The sequence below is a fragment of the Toxorhynchites rutilus genome, chromosome 2, assembly GCF_029784135.1.
Source record: "Toxorhynchites rutilus septentrionalis strain SRP chromosome 2, ASM2978413v1, whole genome shotgun sequence".
NCBI classification, from domain to species: domain Eukaryota; kingdom Metazoa; phylum Arthropoda; class Insecta; order Diptera; family Culicidae; genus Toxorhynchites; species Toxorhynchites rutilus.
In genome coordinates, this window is record NC_073745.1 from 58,758,129 (window position 1) to 58,779,677 (window position 21,549).

Consider the following 21,549-nt stretch of genomic DNA (forward strand, 5'->3'; position numbering starts at 1 on the left):
TTTTCGGAGGCTTATAAATGCAGAAGAAGATGAAAACAACATACCAGTCACTGTATCTAAATTGAATGAAAATCCCTTCACCATTTTACGCGAAAGAGATATTCAAAATTATTTGACATTTTCTTTTAACTTCAACCGACATTGCTACTTAACAACCATTCTTTCGCTGGAATCTAACTTTTTGTCAACTCCAATACCTTCGCTGTCGGCTCCCCTCTGGCATCTATTCCAGACAATTTTACAAAATACCACTCATTTATTATAAAGGGCCCATTTTTCGTCCAGTCGTCTTACCTGCTTTAATTTTTCTCGCATTCTATTTCGAGTCTACTTCTTCTCCATCATCAGCGCGCTCCCCCTTGTTGAAATAGAGATGTACTCTCCATTGAAAAATCCTTACTGCCGAGTGAAGGAAATCATATAACAACAACATTGGCCTTTTTTTCATTTCAACTTTTCAAACGAGCGAGTTATTTCCGTCGCTGGAAAGGCGGAATTTTCCCGTTAAATTAGCCATCTAACATTTCTCTACAGGTTGCGAGTTTTGAAACAAGCTATTTTTGATGGTTTTATTTGCATAACCTCAAATGTTAGCTCTGATTTATTACGCCAGATACGTGATGATGATGATGATGATGATGATGCTAAAGGGCACTATTTTTGGCCCACTGGAAAAAGTTTTTCAGTGGCGCTGTGAGCGGTCGAAAAACAGACATTCGAGTTTTTCCACCCAACTGATTCGTTCTCCTCGCATTAAACGCAGCTTTTCGTTGTCACTTTAAGCCCGTCGCATCCAGAACTAATCTGAATATTCAATAAGAGTCCCCCTTCCCCGTATTATCAATTCTGGAATCTGCAGCAATTTGGCCAAGCAGACCAACTCTCGGATGCTGTGTTGGGCACTCTCCAAGTGGCATTCGTGTATGTGTGTGTGTGTGTGTGAATATCGTAATCAATATTTATGCGCAGAGACTTCACTTGACTATTTATTATACACTTACACACATACACGTGCCAAAACAAACCCAGTGGCAAAATGTTTTCAACTGCTACCGGCTTTGGAGAATTCCATCGCACTCAGTGCTCGGATGCTGTGCTGCGTGCTACAGAACTCCACCCCAGGCAGCCAAACAACAGCATCCTTCATCATCCTCCTCAGGGGGATGTTCGTCCGTCTCTCCACACAATTCGCGCGCTGCATACACAGCCAAAATATGTACCCTATGTTACGTACGCTTTTATGCTCGGTTTATGTTCAGCCTTGCGAAATCTCATTCTTGCTCTCTCGGAAAACCCGACGCATCTTCCATAGTTCTCTGGAAGCTGACGAGCAAAAGATGGAGAGCTATTGATGGCGTTTGCAGCACTCGGTGTGTTCACAGATTTGGGTGCTACCACCGATTTTCCATCTCCTCTCTAGGTGAAAACAACATCAACCGTTCTCCTAAATTAAGCTAGACTAGGGCTTATTAAACCCAAGCTTGTGTTGGTTGGATTCAGTCGCTTAGAGGAGTACTCCGCTTCGAACTTAGGGATAATATCAATCATTGCTGCTACTGCTGCCATTATACGACTGTGGTACGATCTGTCTGTTTTTAGGGTTCGTTTCTTTCTACACTCTTCCGCAATATTTTACTATCGTTTGCACACTTGCTCTTTCTTCCTTTGCATCTCTGTCTGCTGCTGGGTTCTTCTCTCTCTTTACCGTGTAACCTTTTGCGTGTCTCGCATCGATTTTTGGATGATTTTATCTGCGTGCGTAGTGAAAAAGTATTGTAATTATCGAGGATAAAAATATGTTCTAAGTATTCAAGGTGAAGATGGAAGGAAGCCATTGTATTAGTATGCGTAGAACCACGTGTATTTATGGGGTAATAGTGTTTGTGAGACAAGAGCAAAGCACACGTAAATAGATCAATTCACTTATCAGACTGTGTGACGCTTCACTAACACGAGTCTTAGAATACATTTGAAAAAAAATCCAATTCAATACTGAAGTAAAATGTACGAACGATGTGTTCCGATAAACAATTGCAAATATAAATATATATAGAAGGTGTATTCGCTTGTGAAGTAAAACTCTGATTATACGCGGGTGTAACATGAGCAAATTTATAACACATGCGAATTGGGGCTCTTTTGGTATTGACAAGTTTTTCCGCACAGTAACTCGATGTTGATAATTTCTTCATATTTTCCTTCGTTGATCATATTGTTTTCACATACTCACGTTTTAGAGCCTTAACCCTTCTCTTTTTTTTTATCTGTATTATAGTGATTTTCAACTCAATTTGGCTGGCTCGTCACTTTTACTTCCATTTTTGGAAGAATGTCGGGAGTGAGAATTGAACTCGTGACTTTTAGCGTGAGAGACATGGATGTTACCACTACGCCAGATCGCCTCCACAAACCCTTCTCTTCGTTGGCCGAGGCATTTTGATTGAATGTAATACTTTTCCGTTTACTTTTTTTTGAAAGCATAAGCAGTCGTGGCAGTGTTCCGCGCTCTGCAATACAGTTTTCTTAACCAATGTTAAAATTGCTAAAACTTACATTATAGATCCATTAAACGTAAAAAGAATAATTGTATTGCTATCAACACAATTTTATTTTATTGATTTTCATGACATGAACGTTATGACTCAGGAATAACAAACAAAACCATTGCGGAAAATTGAAAAATGAAAATGTAACTTTCAGAGCACTAGCTAGAGTTTTCCGACGTTTTCACTATACAGTGCGACGGCAAATGAAAATTAATTATCTTGTGAGTAATCAATTAGAGTTTGGTTGATATTACTTGATGGGAAGTGTGCGAAAACGATCATTTTCTTCACACTGTTTCGCAAAATTATTGATTTTCGGGCGAGGGGTGAGGGAGGGAGATGAAAGAAAAGAGCGCCATAGTGGCAGCCATTTGTGGCTTCCTTCCACCTTCACCTTAAAGCTTCGAAATACCTTAGAACATTCTCAACAGATTTTTTTTCGTGACACAGTGTTGAAAAGAATGCTTCTCCTTTAACGCAACTTTAGAATAGATTCAATGTTTGGCTTTTTCGTTAGAAGTGAAATGCTGCTTAGTCAAGTGATGAGTCGACAAATTATACACAAGCGGTACACCCAAAGTTGATTTTTAGCTCATGTTTTGTCATCCCGAATTATCACATAACATGAGCGTAAACATGACAGAAATGCCATGACTCACAAAAACTGGTAAGCATTTCTATAATATATATGGTATGGCAATATACGAGCGAGCAAAACAAAAGACACGTAAGCACGCATTACTTCACCACATATGTACAAGGCGCAGACCGAGATGGATATAGTTCTCCTTCATGCTGGAAAATGTTTTCTAAGAGTAAAATTAGAAAACACATTCCAACTTCAATTTGTAATGAAATGTAATATTATCACGCTTCTGCGTAACAGCATCATTAGTTATGTGGATAGCGTGATCGTGTAAAACAGTATATCATTCCAGCCGGCCTTGGTTCGATCCCCGTTGACGTCATTTGAACTTTTTTTGTGTATAATCCAAAAAAAAGACAAAAAAAGAAAAAAGAAAGAGATGTCTGCTTCCATACATACAAACATTTTAAAGCGTTGGGAGACATATGACATTTTTTGCCCATTTGATGCTTCAAGGCAGGAAATGACATGTTTTCTGTCGAAAATGAAATGCTTTCTGACAACGCTAGTTTGGGTGTAGTCGCAAAGACCATTGTCTGATGGATACAGTGGATATGGATATAGCGTTTTCATAGTCTCCTTAAAAATCTTCACAACATGCGACCTGGCGTAATCGTGCATAAAGAACACTTTGTCACATTTTTTAACAAATTGGCGTCAACGCTCGGCCCAATCGCATCAAAAGTTTTTGGTATCGTTCCCCAGTGATGATTTTATTAGGCTGGAATAGCTTAAAATAGAGCTCATCCCAATAGGTTAGTATTTATTATGGATGTTCGGTATACACTTTGTCCTTCGGGTTGCCTTGTAAGATTTTCTTGTCGTCTTTAGTGACAATTCGATATTAGTAGTTATTTGTATAGTCATTTGCACATGGAAAAACAGCGTAAAGGCACATCCACATTATGCCGAATGGTGCCGATCGACCTGTATCACGAAGCCGAAGTCCCATTGGGTGCACGAAGCCGTCACGAACACACAAAGCACAATGCCGTCAATGCGAATTTACTTCGTTTTGTTTTGATTCGACTTTCTTTGATCCGAACCGACTTGTTGCGGGTTGGGTTCGGCATCATTCGAATCGGTTTTCGGCACGTCGGCAAACCCGGGCGACACGTCCACACTTATTTGGCTTTACTGAGCGGCCAAAGCCGCTTGGCATAATGTGGACACTTCTTAAAACCATGCAGTTCATGCAGAGCCCAATTTCCTTGTCCTTAGACTATACCCATACCAACCATATACGCTGCGGAGGTTATGTTCTGTATTTGGTGGGACCAGTTCGATGTTATTTATTATTAGCTGTTGAAATCGAATGAAACCATCACTGGGGGACGGTATCGAATTCACGAGCAGAGGCACGAAAAAGTGATTTTACAAGCATGGAAAAGATTAGCTTCACGGTGCCAAACTCGTTGAATTTTACTTACTCAAATAATAAGTCCTACCCCATATGATCGTGGTTCTGACAAAACGAACCAAGCGACACTAATTGACTGTGTCAGATCAAATCTATTATTTTATCGCTTACGTCTTACAAACAGGATGTCAAACATAATACTCCCTTTCTTGCTTTTGTTTTTTTTTCATATTTTTAAAGGTTCTGAATCGAAAATTGCATGCTGTAAGCACATATCTCCGTCAATTTCTGATTCAGTACCTTTAGAAACATGAAAAAACAAAATTATGTTTCTGCTAGACACGCAAAACTTCGTTTTCCTTGCAGCCAGAGCGAACCAATTCCATGCTAGCTATTAACATAATATCATATCACATTAGTATTTTATAACAACTCTTGACTAATTTCATGAATGGTATATATATTGACTCACTTTTGCTGTTTATGACAAAATAATATCTTTATAAAGATAATAAATTGATTTAAGAAGGTATTACACTTGGTTCGCTGTGGTTGAACGGAATTTTGAAAAATGCAGATCAGCGCTTCTACACTTCATTGCAGCCCGTAGGTTATCTTACTTACCAGATCCCGACGAAATTTGATTCAAGGAGCTGTCCGAAGCACAAAAATCTGTTGAAGATTAGGATCTGCCTTCTTGGAGAAAACGATCACTATCGTCCGATGCCATATTGTGGGTTTATGGTTCGCTTTGGTTGAATACAATTTCGTTTTTTTACAGTCTACTATACAGAATTTTTGTTTTTGAACTGTTGTCAATTATCCGAATGACATGGTCATTTTACAGTCGATAGATTATTATTTTCTGCATCTAATGGTGTAAGTCTAAGAATAAGACAACTATTGAGTGTTTTGGTCGAAAAATTATTCAAGATTACCTTAGCATGGGTTCCCTCTCATTGTTCGATTCCGGGGAATGAGAAAGCGGACTCGCTAGCTAAGGTGGGCGCTCTAGAAGGCACACTTTTTGAAAGGCAAATTGCTTATAATGAATTTTTCCACATTCCTCGTCAGCACACGCTCGTAAGTTGGCAGCGCATGTGGAGTGGAGATGAGTTCGGTCGTTGGTTACACACGATTATCCCTAAGGTCTCGACGAGTGCATGGTTCAAGGGATTGAATGTAGGTCGTGATTTCATTCGCGTGATATCTCGGCTTATGTCCAATCACTACAACCTAAACGCGCATCTCTATCGCATTGGGCTCGCAGCAAACAATCTTTGTGATTGTGGCGATGGCTACCACGACATCGAGCATGTTGTCTGGTCGTGTATCCGGTTCCATACTGCTCGCTCTCAGCTCTCTAGAGCACTGAGAGCACAAGGCAGAAAATCGGAGATCCCCGTCCGGGATATCTTAGGTAGCCGTGATCCTGATCTTCTGCTTCATCTATACCTGTTCCTCAGAAACGCCGATGTCAACGTTTAATGATGTTTCCTTCGTTGTGTCCCCGTTTTATATCCCTCCTATCCGATCGATAAACTTTTACTTAGTCTCGACAATACATACACACACTCTTTACAGATACACGGGCCAAAGGTTGTGCAGTCCACTGATCATTCAACAAGAGCCAAAGGTTGTACCGCTCATGACAACTCTACATGAACTGATGATTGCGCCGGCTAGTGACCATTCTATCCTGGATTCCTCGAGTCGAGAAAGACGCACCACGCTAGATATGAGGTACAGACTAGGGGGGCGTTGCTGATTAATGGTCAGCTGCATCCCAATAGGAAGTATCCCGTGTCGGGCCCACGTACAGAGCATTGGAGACAGCAACATCCGAATTACGAAAACACTTGTAATACTAACCTCGAGCCAACCGCGAGTAATCGGTTACATATTACTAACATAGATAATAAGAAAAATTGTCAAAGTATTGAACTCCCGGCCCTGTGAGGCTAACGCCATATGAGCCTTGATAAAAATATATATTTTGGAAAAAAAAAAATAATGGTGTAAGTAACTGAATTTTGGGAAAAATGGCGCTTTGTTTGTTTTGGCTGAATCCCGACCATATAATCCTCAGATATTGCGCCGTCCGATAATTACTCGATTTGTTCGATGGCACATGGTCTAGTTATTCAGCAGTTCCACACATATGAAAACATATAAATGTATTCGAAGATTCAGTCGGGCAATATTCCGAATGATTCATTCTGAACCACTTTTCGCTATAGATTATCATTTCAAAATAATGATTCAAGGTTGAGGCATCAGCTTTATTTAAGACACAAAAGTAATTTCATCAATTAATCATCTTTAAATTGGTAAAACGATAACAGTAGGAAGTTGAAAATGAAAAGTGTGTTGTCTGACATACTACTTCTTAAAAATAAAATTAGAGGGTGGGTTATATATTTGATATAACCGCAAAGTAGACGCAGGACTGCTATTGGCTTAGTCATAACTTGTTTGAAGTTACATCTGCATCAATTATGGTGTGAAGCTTTAAATTCAGAAACTGAACTGATGGATACATGAATAATACATAATTTTTGTGTCCTCATTGCCAGGACGTATCTCTACTTCTAGACACCATTCCAACACCATCATTATCCAACTCAAACAACGCATAAAATCAACAATGCTTACGTGCGATTCAATCGTACACAAACACTCCAAAATTAAAATTGACGCGGTATGTCCTATTTATCTTTTTTCTAAAGCTTTGCTTCTGTGCATCAGTGCAAGCTCTACACTATGCTTGCTTCGTGCATATCCTGCAACGCATTCAGAAGTGAAAAAAATGCACCTCAGTTCAACACGATAACAAAATAGTAACTGATGTTGGCCAGGACGAGCAAAATATTTATAGTACTTTCACTGCCAGCCGACGACATACATCAAACGCTGACTAATCATGACTGAGATGTTAGCCTTACTCACGGTTTGTGGTTTTAATAGTGTGACCCCAAAGCAGTTTTTGAGCTATTGAAAAAAAAATATTTTGGGTCAATATGTGAGTATGATCGAACGTCATCCGTATCACATCTTTTGAATGAAGGTTCTGACTGACAAATACTTGCTATATTTATATTCTCAGACATAACGGGTTCTCGGTACGGACCGGTTGCACAGACCGAGTGGAGATATTTGCTTAAAAAGTGTGACAATAATTGATTTTCAGGAGAAATAAACACCTTCAAAATAAAAATTATGAATGAAAAATAACTTCTCCATATCAAATTTTATGTACATGAAAACCACTTTTTTTTTTGGAAGTGAGGAAACTTATGTACGAAAATTGAGTCCGAAGATTACATTTCATTTAACATTTCCCTTGGATCTGTTAATCTGATAGAGAATAATTGGCCTCCCTAAGTGAATATCGTTTCCAGAGGTCGTCACTGTAGTTAGGATTGGGCGATCTTTATAAAAAGCACTTTTGAGCTTTTGAAACAAAATTTTGGATCAATAAGTAACAAGCATCCTTAAAACCGAGCCGAAAAAACATCCATGGAGATGTACATGAAATCGAGTTTTTGAAAAAAAAAAAACGGTACATACGTATGAGCGTCTCCGGAGCCAAAATTCAATAGATAGCAATTTTATTGTTCGCATGGGCACTCAGTTATCTTGTGTATTATTGTTTCATTGTCGTTTGCACTGTTTTGTTATTTTTAGTGCTACGAAAATGTATTGGGAATATGCGATATTTACGTATGAACGCCACCGGAGTTATGACTTTATTTTTTTGGTAATGAAATTCATTCTAGAGTCAATATAATGGTGCGAAGCCTCCATCTAACGAGGATAAGGAACTGTGTTCCACCGATTGCCCGGTTAGTTTGAAACAGGAGACGATCCTTTTAGTTTGCCTGGTGCATAAAGTTTGCCCGGCTCGCTCCGGTGGCGTTCATACATAAATACCGCAAATCCCAAATACGCATTTTCGTAACACTAATAAATAACAAACACAGTGCAAACAACAAGGCAACAACAATACAAAGGATAACTGAGAGCCCGTGCGAACAATAAAATTGCTATCTATTGAATTTCTGCACCGGTGACGCTAATACGTAAGTACCAAAAAATATGATGTCAAATGTTGCATATGAAACGTTGAGACTGTTATCTCAAAAAAAATTGTCAGAAGTCTTCTTTCTGGGACTTAATGGTAAAAAAGCAAAAAAAAGCAACTGTTTGATTTTCACCATCAATTCTGATTTACATTGTCTAAAATGTAACAAACAAAATCGCTAAAAATATTTTTATTCCTGTTAAATTCAAAAAGAAATCCAAGATAGTACAACAATCAGTGATTCAATCACTTCCAGAACGGATTCCTTGTTCTTCGTTCAAATCAGCTAATTTTCTAGATACATTAAAAATCAAAATCCTTATGATCAAAACTGTAAAAAAAATCGAGGGGTTGTATCTGAGACACGACCGCTTAGGACGTAGAACTACGCGATCTTTTTTTTTAAATTTGTTGGTTTATCATTTCGGATATTATTAGCGAATACGTCAAAATTTCATAAATAACTCTTTAGTAAAAAGTTCCGAGGAGCCTGAAAAGGTTTAATGACTTGCGTGGTTTTGTAGAATCATTTCGAGAAACACCAATCCTTTTTGCCTTTGCGAGAACAATACACTAATTGGTCATATATCGCAATTTGTTTCTTTATGTCAATGCACGCATTGCACTGAGTATTTAACAAGAGGCATCTTCCGTGCATCGCCATTCAACAAGCATCAAACACGCGTCTAACAGATGCACACAGTTGCAGCGATAAAAATGAAACATCGAAACACACTTCATGTGAAGTTTTCGATAGCGTTAACAGCTCGAGGGGAAACATAAAACACAAAACGAGCAGAATAAGCGACCTTTGTTGTTTCGGGCATGGAAAGATTCTGAGAATTTTCCTCAGAGTAGACGCAATATATATACGCTTGCGATAGCTAATTTACTATGCAAGAGTGTTATTGATAGCTCTGTTCGGGAAAGCACACAAATGAACAGAACAAAAGTATGGGGAAATGGGAATACTTGCAATTTTCATCATTTTAAACCACATACAGACAAAGGATTGTAATGTATAGCATATAAAACAAATCCTAGAAAATTTCCGATTCGATTGGTATGCAAATCCTTTAAATCCGTTCGCAGCAAAAATAGTTATTAACGTTAACTTTATTTAATAAAAACGTGACCTGTTTCCTGATTTGGCACCTTTAATGTAAGACGTAGTCCTACGTCAAAAAAACCTCCACAAGTTGAAATATCTCTGGCCTAGACCAAGCACCTTTCATTCAACCCTGGCAGTTCACATTCACAAAAACAGGAAGTGGGTTATATCTATGGTATAACCGCAAGGGTGACGTAGGACTATCGTTGATTTAGAGATCATTTGTTTGAAGTTGAATCTAAATCCATTCTGAATGAATGAATAAATGAATATTTGGGAGACTTCGAAAACGAGAGCGTTACGTTGGAGGCACAAGGTTTTATGCATCCAATATAGGATACGAAAAACCTTGTTCTGAAGAATAATTTTCAGAAGCTAACCTGCTAACTGTACTTGATTGAAAAATCACAAACCCAAATGTATTATATGGATATTTTATGGATAGAAAACATTAAAATAAACTCTTTCACATGAATGTAATTTGAAATTCCCACAGGAACTGGCAGATTATTTTCAGTAACGATTAGATATTTCCACATTTTCCTTGATACTGGAAGCCCACCAGTGGTTAATACTAACTCGATAACCACCTGTTAATGGTACTTGATTGAAAAATATTTGGTCACAGTGTTACATGAATAGAAAACATTCAAATAAACTCTTTCACATGAATATATTTTGAAAATTCCCAAAGGAACTGGCAGATTATTTTCAGTAACGATTAGATATTTCCACATTTTCCTCGATACTGGAAGCCCATCAGTGGTTAATACTAACTCGATAACCACCTGTTAATGGTACTTGATTGAAAAATATTTGGTCACAGTGTTACATGAATAGAAAACATTCAAATAAACTCTTTCACATGAATGTATTTTTAAATTCCCAGAGGAAATGGCTGATTATTTCCCAGCAATGATTAGATCTTTCCGGAACTTTCTCGATGCTGAATGGCATCCAAACGGAAAGAATTCTGCGCGTGTATGTGTCGATCCTTCGCCGTCCACCTCCTCCAGCACGTTAGGCGACGATGTTGTCTTGTCGATGTCCTCACGAAAAATGAATGTGTCTCACCACCAGAATATCACTTAAGTATGCTTTTTGTATGTGATTGAATCGAGAGAAGGTGTGGTTTACGATGGCAATTTGGAATTCAAACTAGAGGGGAATGAACTCTCTGAGCTCGGAACTTTCGGCGACTGAGCAATAATCGATTGCGGGCACATACAATATTGGATACGGAAATATCCTACTGATGGGGAAAAATAATCTTCAGAAGCTATCCTGTTAATTGCGATTGATTGAAAAATCACAAAACCAAATGTATTTGGTCACAGTGTTACATGGATAGAAAACATTCAAATAAACTCTTTCACATGAATGTATTTTTAAATTCCCAGAGGTATTGGCAGATTATTTTCAGTAACGATTAGATATTTCCACATTTTCCTCGATACTGGAAGCCCACCAGTGGTCTATGCTAACTCGATAACCATCTGTTAATAGTACTTGATTGAAACATATTTGATCACAGTGTTACATGGATAGAAAACATTCAAATAAACTCTTTCACATGAATGTATTTTTAAATTCCCAGAGGAACTGGCAGATTATTTTCCAGATCTTTCTCGATGCTGAATGGCATTCAAACGGAAAGAATTCCGCGCGTGTATGTGTGTGTGTGTAGCGGCTGCTTCGAGATCTTCCCGGGGAACCGTTTGTGGCATCACTCTCCTCCTGATGGATTCATGTCTAGCCTAAGGTGCACAAACAGGCTCTTGGTGACACCGTTCATCAGCGCTTTCATGATAAAAGAAGAGCTTCACCACAACAGCGACAACATGCTCCAATCGCTGTTCAATTAGAACTGAGTGGATTTCCGAGCGGCGCTCGCTTATATACCGATTGGTGATTTCAATAGCCTGTTTTGAAAGCAATTTTAAGACTATTGAAACAAGTTTTTGGATCAAAAAGTAACAAGTATAGAACGCGTAGACATTTTATCTTTCGAATGAAGTGTTTATCATACCATTTCGTTCAGTTGTTTAGGAGCTATTAACGCTCAAAATCTCGGTCTCCGGCGTAACGCTTTCGTTTTCGAAACTTTGATTTTACACCCCGGTATAGAAATGAAAGACGTAGTCCTACGTCAAAACACACTATTCCCGGGATACATCCACTGGGTATGTTCGCATATGAATAATTGAGAGCACCCTGCACCGTGAATCGATCTCGTCCCATTTCGCGGTACCTTTCCCAGTTTTTGCCATCGCTAATGCTTTCCCTCCTCACTGCCGCAACCACCCATCCTTTGTCCGAGAAGCGCGTCGGCCTGGTGTACGGCAAAACGACACACCGGGGGAAGCGTAAGCGTCCTCTCCCCCTCTAGGTACACAAACGCGTCGCGTAGTCGTGGACCTTAACGTTGATTAACGTACGCAAACCGAAACGCATGGCCGTCGCCACCATCGTCATTATCGTTTGTAGTAGGAGAGCGCTCGAGCCCGAAAAACGAGGAAGAGAGCATCGGGGAGAGAGAGAGCATATGAAAAGCGAATGCAAACTTGGAAGTTCCAGACGCAGGGAAGAACAAAAGCATGCTCGGAATTTTCGACTCGATTCAGTCAGCCGAAGGATGTCGCCGAACGTAGATCTGGGAAAAGCATTCCCTTGAAAAGACAGACCGACAAACCGACCGAGAGAGACCTCATCGCCCTCCGCAAAAAAGGATACACGCGCCGCGTTACGTTACACAAACACCGAATCGGTTTCAGTGCGAAGAGAAGGAAGAGTTGGTGGGTGGTGTGAGATGAGCGAAAAAAAGTAAATAGACGGGAGAGTGAGTGGTCCGTAACTGTGATTTTTTATATACCTTACCGTCTATTGCAAACAAAAGAAGGACTACTGTATTTAGGAGGATTTTTGCTCCACTTTAAAGCTTTATCAAGTGAAAAAAGTCTTCCTCTGGGGGCAACCAATAGGGGAAAACAGAACGGGTGTGTGTGTGTTTGGGCTTAAAGAGCTTATAGATTTTTCGTCCCTCCCAACAAATTACTCCGTCGCAAAGTGAATCCGTCAGTGACTGTGTTATTTGCATTATACACTCCACCAGAAGCCAGAACATGGTGTATCCGTCATAAACTTAATGACGTAAAAGTCTGTGATGAATAGTGAGAAAGACCCCATCGTGCCGAAAGCTAAGGAGTCGTTCATGCGAAGATAATAGTAGCTTAGTCTCTATCTCTCGCAAGCAGGAGAAAGAGCACACAAAGCAATAGTTGGAAAACTCGTTGAACTGGAAGTTCTGTTGTGGTTATCCTCGCCGGAAGCTAGCGAAACCGTCAAAGTGATCCGGAAACGCCAGAGCAGGACGAAAATGCTTCTGTTTCAGATCCTAAAGTATTGATTTTCGTAAACCGTTATCAATGTGTGCCCAACTGAATTGTAGAATTGTTTCGTAGGCATCAAGTGTGTGCGTGTGTGTACGTTTGTTGTGTTATTGGTTATTGTTTTTGTTTATGCTATCATCCGACATTTTAGTTTGAACATTGCTTGCTCACGGCAGGACGAGAGAAAAAAACACCCCTTTCCCTATTGCAAGTTTTTCTCGGCGGAACATGCAGTTGCGAGTATGCGTGTAAATGGACGCCGCCAGTATTGAACTCGACGCGGACGATAACCGCACAAATAGTGGTGCGCTAGGGGACAACTTTTTCCCCTTACTACCCTGCTAGGAAAAACGACGCTGTGACCGCCGCGTGATACGATATTGATTCGATATTCGATGTCAGAAAAATTGTGATATTTTCTATAGCAACCCAGAAAGTGAGAATATATTCCTCTGAAACAAAGTTTTAGTTGGACCTTTTTTTAAAAAAAAAGTATTGCTGTTGTTATTAGATTGTGCCCCCGAGAAAGTGTGTAATAGAAATAGTTTAGCCGTAGTTGTTTGCTTATTGACAATCGGCCGCCAACAACAAAATGATTATTTGTGTCTCCGGATTTATTATCGGTGGAAGGTAGAGTCTTACTTTTGTTTTTGTTTATTTATATTATATGCGTTTTGAGTATTTCAGTTTGAATTTTATGATTGAGTTATATGTTTTCTTTCAGTTATTTAATAATAATAGTCTCGGTCTACTCAGCTGCTGCAATTAGTCCGTCAGTTTATTTTGGTTTCGTTTGTGTGGTACAGAATTCGCTCATGTTTCTTTTGCTATGATTTGATTGACACACCGAGATAGAAGGGAAAGGATTCTAAGTATATTACTGAAATAATGGAAGGTTTTGTAGAAATTCTCTACTTTAATGAGTTCAAGAATTTCACATGTCTGCAGATAAATTCTAACATAGCAGTATCAGCTAACGTATATTTGAGTGCTCACTGAATTTCCACTATTGAACCAGAAACATTTAGTTTATAAAACTTTGAATGCCATTTGATATGCCTCATTGAACAAAAAATCCTCGTTTTTTATGTCTTCAAATTTGTCTTTTAGACAAATGAGTTCAAAACGATTGACGACGAACCTAACCAAATGAAAGTGATGAGAAAAATAATGTTATTTTACACCCGGTGTATACAGGTCGGACTCGATTATATACAGTTTGAAAAAAAAATATTTTTTTTACATTTCAAATATCACTTTTAAGAAAAAATGTAAACTTTGAACGTTGAGATGGAATTTAGGTGGCTATTATATGTTCAGTGGGTTAAAAAACGTGATTTTTGAAGATTTTGCTTGAAGTTTCACCAGGAATTGTTTATATCAATGTTGCAGCAAAATTAAGAGAGATAGAAGTTGGGTGTCAAAGAACAGATTGTAGAGTGGTTTGATAATTAATTTGATTGATAGAAACAATCAAGTTCAATATGAGTTTTTGAGATAAAATTAATAATCACACATTAAAAATTACTTACTTTGAAATTTTCACATCCAAAACAGTTATTTAAATCCACTAACTTAGTTGTTCCACTACTATATCCTGCACTAAATGTTCTCATTTTTCAAATGAAAGCAACAGAATTGGCTTACGCAATGTACTTTTTAGTGTCTAGCCAGTTAGAGACAAATAAGTCCGAAACAAACTAAAAGTTCTATAACTCTGTCATTGTTGAAATTAGAACATATGCGTAGAAGGATTTTTTTCATCAAATATCATCTTCTGAGAGATTCTGGAAAAAAATATTTTTTTCATATGAGAAAGATGTTTTGTGACTTTAAGAGGATGAATCAAAAATTAAATTTTTATTTTTTTTTTCAATAAACGAAAACCATATGCATAAAAAACGAACAAAAAAAAATCTTTTTTTGACTCGATTATATACAGGATTCGATTATATACAGTGAAAAGAAATCGAAGACTGTATCGAGTCCGCGCTGTATTCCCATTTTTTCATTGTATATAACCGAGTCAAAAAAAAATCTGTTTTTTATACGTTTCGTTTTTTTGAATATAGGAAAAAAACCACTTAAATACTACTCATAAAATACCTTTCTCATATAAAAAATCCTAATTCTTTCAGGAGGAGGTAGAGAATCGTATTTCAGGAAAAAAAATCCTTCTACGCATATGTTCGATTCAACAATAGTGGATTTGAGTAACATTTTAAAAATGAAAAACCTAAGAGTTAGTGGTTTTTAAGATGTTATTCTTTATTTTATCAAAAAAAAAATTAAACTTAATTGTTTATATCAACTAAATTAAAGCTCCTTAACCGCTCTACAATTCGTTCCCTGACATCCAACTCCTGTCTTTTTTTTTTTAATTTCGCTGCAATATCATTTTAAGCAATTCCTGGTGAATCTTCAACTAGAATCTACCAAAATCAAGATTTTTACTTCACTGTACTCATAATAGCCAATTAATGTTTACTTTAAATAATATAGTTATTAAATTTATTTGAAATAAATTTGAATTAAAATAAAATGTTTATAATTGAATCCTATATAATAGAGTGTGTATATAATCGAGTACGACCTGTAGTTGCTTGTACCAACGCTGATCTCATAATTCAACAAGTGTGGAAACACTATACCAAACTTATATAGGATATTCTTTCATTACCTTTTATGACCTTTTTTCAAATAAAATTACGCTCAACAAAAAAAAATAGAGAAGCAAAGTACAACATTGAAATTTGAAAGTAAATTTAAAGTTTGAAACGTGATAAATGTAGTAGCGTGAACATAAATCGTACATTACTTTAAACCTACATGTGTCTAGTTTTTATAATGTCGTACATATAATATACCGAATAGGAAGAGATGGTTTTTCTGTTTTTTTAAAGTTTCTCTATGCCTACAATTGAATTACTAATCCATTATAATAAACCTTATGAATTAGCTTTCATTCGATTCCTTTTCTAGTACAATATTTCATTACAGATATATTTTTAATTGAATCAAGAATGAGTAAAAAAAAATCAAGAACCAAGACTTCTCTTCTATTCTTTGATTTTAAATATTTCATGAAAAAATGTCTCAAAACAACAGGCACTTTTCAAAAATTTTCAAAAGTTCTGTGCGAGAATAAGGTCTCGTACTCGAACTCGAGAAAAAAAAATTTAAACTTTTCGCATTTTTCGCGAATAATTTTTAGTTTTTTTTCAACATTGAATGTTGTTGTTGGAAATAAGTTTAAATTACTACGAAAAAAAAAAATCGAAGAAAATTGTTATCACAACAAATCGATAAGTAGAATTTTTCTAAATCCGAGTTCAAATTCGTAAAATTTTATTATTCTTCAAATAAACCAATTTGAAACCAAGGACCTGGCCGGGTAAGGGAGTAAAAAGTGCCCCCAAACCAAATCACTAGCTGTATGGCAAATATTGCATAGGATATTAAATAAGAAATTTTGACGGTTTATTTGATCTCCTATGTGGTTTAACATAGGATCTATGGTGAAAAACGTACCTTTTCGTTCATTTCACGCCATCCTTAAAAGCTTCGAGAAAAAAATTTGAAAAAAAATACTGAATGTGCATCTTGCTACGGTGTATCAAGAAAAAATATCAAAAAAAATTTCATCAAAAATTTTAGTACTAAAAAAAATTACTAAAAAACCAAATTTAAAAAAATGTTAGTAGTTTTGGTTTTAGAGATTCAGTACTACTCTAATTCATATTTAAATGTGTTTCTACGGCTTTTCTAGATATTTGTGATTTTTTTTCGGAATTTGTTCAGTGTTGCGCGGTACAAAAAAAAAATATTTTTTTTTCACATTTCTAAAGAGTCTGGCTGGGTAAGGGAGTAAAAAGTCCCCCAAACCAAATCACCAGCTGTATGGAAAATATTGTATAGGGTACTAAATAAAACATTTTGGCAGTAGTACCATATATTTTAGTCCTTATATGGTTCACCATAGGATCTATGGTGAAAAATGCACCTTTTCGTATTTTCGCGCCATTCTCAATAGCTTTGAGACAAAAATATGAAGAAAAAAAAATACTAAAAGTACATCTTACTTAGGTGTATCGATCAATATTTTCAAACATTTTTTTAATCATTTTTTTACTTTTATTTTAAATTAAATTTTATTTTTTTTTTATTTTGAGATTCAGTACTACTCTAGTTTGTATTTAAATTTCTTTCTACGTCTATTTTAGGTATATGTGATTTTTTTCCGAATTTTTAGAATGTTTTTCGCGGTACATAAAAAATTATATATATTTTCAGGCATTTCGAAATTTTGAAAAAAAATATTACTCTGAGACCCAATTTTACTATAATTTTTATTTAAATGCGTTCTATGTGTTGTTGTTTTTTCCACATGTAGCGTAATATTTTCTTGAATTTTCAAGAGGATTGCGCGAAAAAAATTTGTTTCTTTGGCCTTTGGGCATTTTTAATTTATTTTGAATTTAGAGACTCATTACTGTTGTAATATTTTTTAAATTTTGTATTTCATATGTCTAAATTTTGTCGTGTCGCTGTACATTTTTTTTCTCGTATCTTAAAATATATGAGATTATCTTTACATTGGATTTAGATGGTTTACCAAATTCATAGCAGTCAGCAGTACGATAGAACTCTGTGAGAAAAAAAAAGTCCTTGTGGAAAGATCATTCGGATTAATGAGAAGAACACTTAAAAAAATTGTTTTTATTTTTTAATTTTAATCTTACAGTTGGAAACCACGAATACAATAAAATAATCGATTGAAAAATCTTGAACGAGACCTGAGGTTCTGAAAATAATTTGATATGACAATGACGAGTTTTGGTAGAAGTACTAGGACATTTATAGTAAAAGGAAATTGTAAAGGGTCAATTAGAAAATCAGTTGGACTCATGAACGTTCGCTTAGAAAACGTGAATGTTTGAAGGTATTGATAACAAAAAAAACATTTTGGGTGGAACGAAGTTTGCCGGGTCAGCTAGTATTTAATAAAAATTGGACCAAATTCATTCGCGGTATAATCTATTTTCATGGAATCACTGTATAATTGTTGGGATGACTGTACCTAGAGTTAGTTTCATCCAGCGTAACGTTTTACCCTCCAATTCATTATTATTACCTTCGGTGACAACAACGGCAGCCACAAACTACCCTACCGTATTATTATCGGTCCAAATCACTACTAGCTTTGCTCGAAACTGCACGATTCTCACCCTTGCAACTGTGCAACTGACTTCATTACCATAGTTTGATAGTACTCGATATAGAAATGAGAAAAATCAATTTCCTGCGATTTTTCGCTCGAATTAGTTTTTTTGTCAATGTGTCAAATTCAGATCCTCGGATCGGAGGGTGGCGCAAAAATAGAATCTGTCTCTTTTTGACCGGCGGTGTTCATAATCTTCTCATTCAGTAAAATGAAAAACAGAATCGGACGCGCCTTCGTTTTCACTGATAGTGAGAAAAATGTGCTGTCATCTATCAACGCACTATCCCTAGGAATCGAAAGGAAAGCTTCCGCTTTATCATCCTCCCCATACAAGGAGGAGATACAGGAGTATAAAGTCATTTTTGCCATCCAACCGGCGCATGAAGTTACCACCAGCGAGACACAATGTCGGAAGCTGAATTTTTAAATTTTTTTTGGCAAGATTCATCAGAACTCTGTCAAAAACTTAGCAAAGTCATTCTGGATTTGAGTTTGAAGCTGTCAAGGGAATGCGTTGGCGTCAACTAGGGGACTACAGACAGGGCGCGTGGCGAGACACGAGGATTGACGAGTCCTTCTGGGAAAAAGCTTCCATGCTTGACCATCTGCTTGGCTCCGGTCTGTTTTTTTTCCTGTTTCATCCGTGTGCAACTGCAGAACTCGAAGAAGATCGCCAGGGAAAAAAACAACGCTTTTGTTTACACACCATCCCAAAGTGATCATTTTCGGGGCGTCATTTTGTATACAACGGCCACATGTGTCGTGATTCGAAATGTGGACCACATGTTTCCTAAATCGCGTCGTCGCGTTTCCAAAAATAAACCCCGAGACACCGACGCACTAGTAGGAAAGTTCAAAAGTAGCTGAACTCTGGCTGCTGCTGCCTTTTACGCTTTTATGCGTCGCCCTTCCAGAGCAAGTGCCTCTATTGCTGCAACATGTTATTCCACACTCCACAGCACACGCGCAGGGCACGCACGCACTCTCCCGGTCTCTTAATAAACTCCGTAATCTTCTGCCGGGAGGAGGAACAACGGACCAGGGAACTAACTGCGCGCTTTGTTTATGGTTCGGCTTGATCAACCAAGCTTGAAGCTAATAAATAGAAATTTTAATTAAGGAAAAATATGCGATCAAACAAACACACAGTCAGTCCGGTCGGTGCAGATTCCCAGACCGCGTGGAATGGTATCATGGCTCGAGGAACCGTGTGGTGCCACGTGTTGTTGCGATAGCCGATAGTCCGTCCGTGGTGTAACCGGTCCTCTCTGTGCGCTCCTTTATCGCTAATTACCAGTTTTGAACTATAATGGAAGAAGGAAAGTGTAACACCACAATCACCACAGCTGGTAGAACCCGTCGATCATGGGTTTGCAAGCGCTCCGCCGGTACCGTATGGGGGTGTATGTTCCAATTTCAACAGTGAGTAACTGTTCCGACTGTGTCTTATCGGCCGAGTTTTATCGTGCTCTGACTCTCCGCGTGTCTGGTTTTGCTTCTTCGTTCGAATTGAAGCTATCGCTGTTCACCATATCCGCGTCCGATGTGGGTAATTGATGTTGATCGTATTTTTTTTTTTTGAGAAATGGAACAAACGCTATCCGTTTGATTTTGGGTTAAATCGAACCGTGACAACGTCAAAAAGGACTGTCCCATGGCTCCTTGAATTCACAGAATGGTTAGATTTTGGCTCTGTGTCAAATAATAAAAAACGAACCAAATTGTGTCATCGCTAAAATTTATTCCAATTTTATCATTAAGTAATTTGAATTTTCAATTTCATTAGATCGTATTTTGTTTTATGGAAATATCACAACTAACCGGTCTTCGAAAGAATCTTTATATCAGAAACCAATACCATTTTTTTCCGAATTTCGTTGTGTAAAATTCCTGCGGTACTACAATTAGCTTGAGTGAATGTACCGATATGGGTGGATATCAATTTTCATTATACTTTTGGGCTCATTTGAAGTGATGTTTCAGGATATCCAAAAAATTGGTAAAATTAGTTTTGGGTGCATGGGGGCTTTTTCCTCTTCCGAGTCGGTATTGATTTTACAGTCAGGTCAGTAAATCGCACTGCGTCTAAAAGTCCTGAACTTTTCAATTTTCAAAATGGTTGTTTCAGTTTATCTGATTTTGCTAATCGGAATTATTCAAATGAGTTTAATATTTTTTACTACAACCATGAATAAAAACAGTTGTTGGCTCATAAACTACACATGTATAGGAAAACATGGATTACGAACAGTTTGAAATTTCTCTAAATATCAGGATGAGAGATAAACATCACAAAGGAAGAATGTAAGAGATTGTACAATGGAAAGAGAGGATGTTAAATGGGAGCAAAAAACGAGAGAATAAAAAAGAGAAGAAATGAGGGATATAAAATAAGGAATAAGAGCACGAGAAAATGAGAAACAGCGTGAGTAAATGAGAGAGAATAAGATAAAGTGAACGAGAGTGAGAGACAAAAAACAAAGAAAGACATTTTTTAAGACATAGATATATTTCTATAATGTTTTAACATCTGAGGTAAAAGAATAAGCGTTACGCATGAAAATTAGAAAATATGTGACCTATTTTTTTTGCTTTCTCGCGCTTTTCTGACATTGTTTTGTTGTTTTGTTGTTTTCTCGTTTATCTTTCTCTTTATTTTTCTCCATTACTCGTTTATCTTTATCTTTCATTTCTGTTTTCTGTTTATTCCAGTTTTCCTTTATTCTCATCCAGCATACTTTCATCTTTTTTGTTTTTCTTTGTCTTGCTCTTGCTCTTTGTCTTTGTCTTGCTTTTTCAGTGTCTTCTTTTTTCGTTTTCTCAGTCTTTATTTTTACTTCGTTTGGCAGAGATTGCTAATGCGAGAGTGAGTGAATAATGGGAAAGGGAGTGCAAGAGTGTGAGATTAAACAAGATAGAGTGATAAATCACATAAGCACGAGATAGAGTGATAAATCACATAAGTAAATGATTGTGCGAAAGAAAAAAAGGATTATTATTTTTAAGAGAGAGTTATATGGAGTGATCACGCCAAGTTATTGTTCTAAAGACAAAATACATCTTCACTATATCTCGAAAATAAAAAATGTCTTTCTTTCTTTTTTGTCTCTCACCCTCGTCCACTCTATCTCATTCTCTGGCTTATCTTGTGTTTCACTATGTTTCTCATGTTCTCATGCTCTTATTCCA

General features: G+C 37.1%; 1 protein-coding gene across 4 annotated transcripts in view; it reads left to right on the forward strand.

Annotated features, from left to right (window-relative positions):
• LOC129767798 (IQ motif and SEC7 domain-containing protein 1) overlaps nt 1-21,549 on the forward strand; it is a 424,090-nt gene that overhangs the window by 349,852 nt on the left and 52,689 nt on the right. The window contains exon 1 of one of the 4 annotated variants that reach the window (XM_055769003.1): nt 12,362-13,146. The exons of 2 other annotated variants lie outside the window; for them this stretch is intronic. In XM_055769003.1, coding sequence (XP_055624978.1) covers nt 13,124-13,146 — 23 coding nt within the window. In that variant the 5' untranslated portion in view covers nt 12,362-13,123. One more of the 4 variants, XM_055769001.1, reaches the window with a different exon arrangement.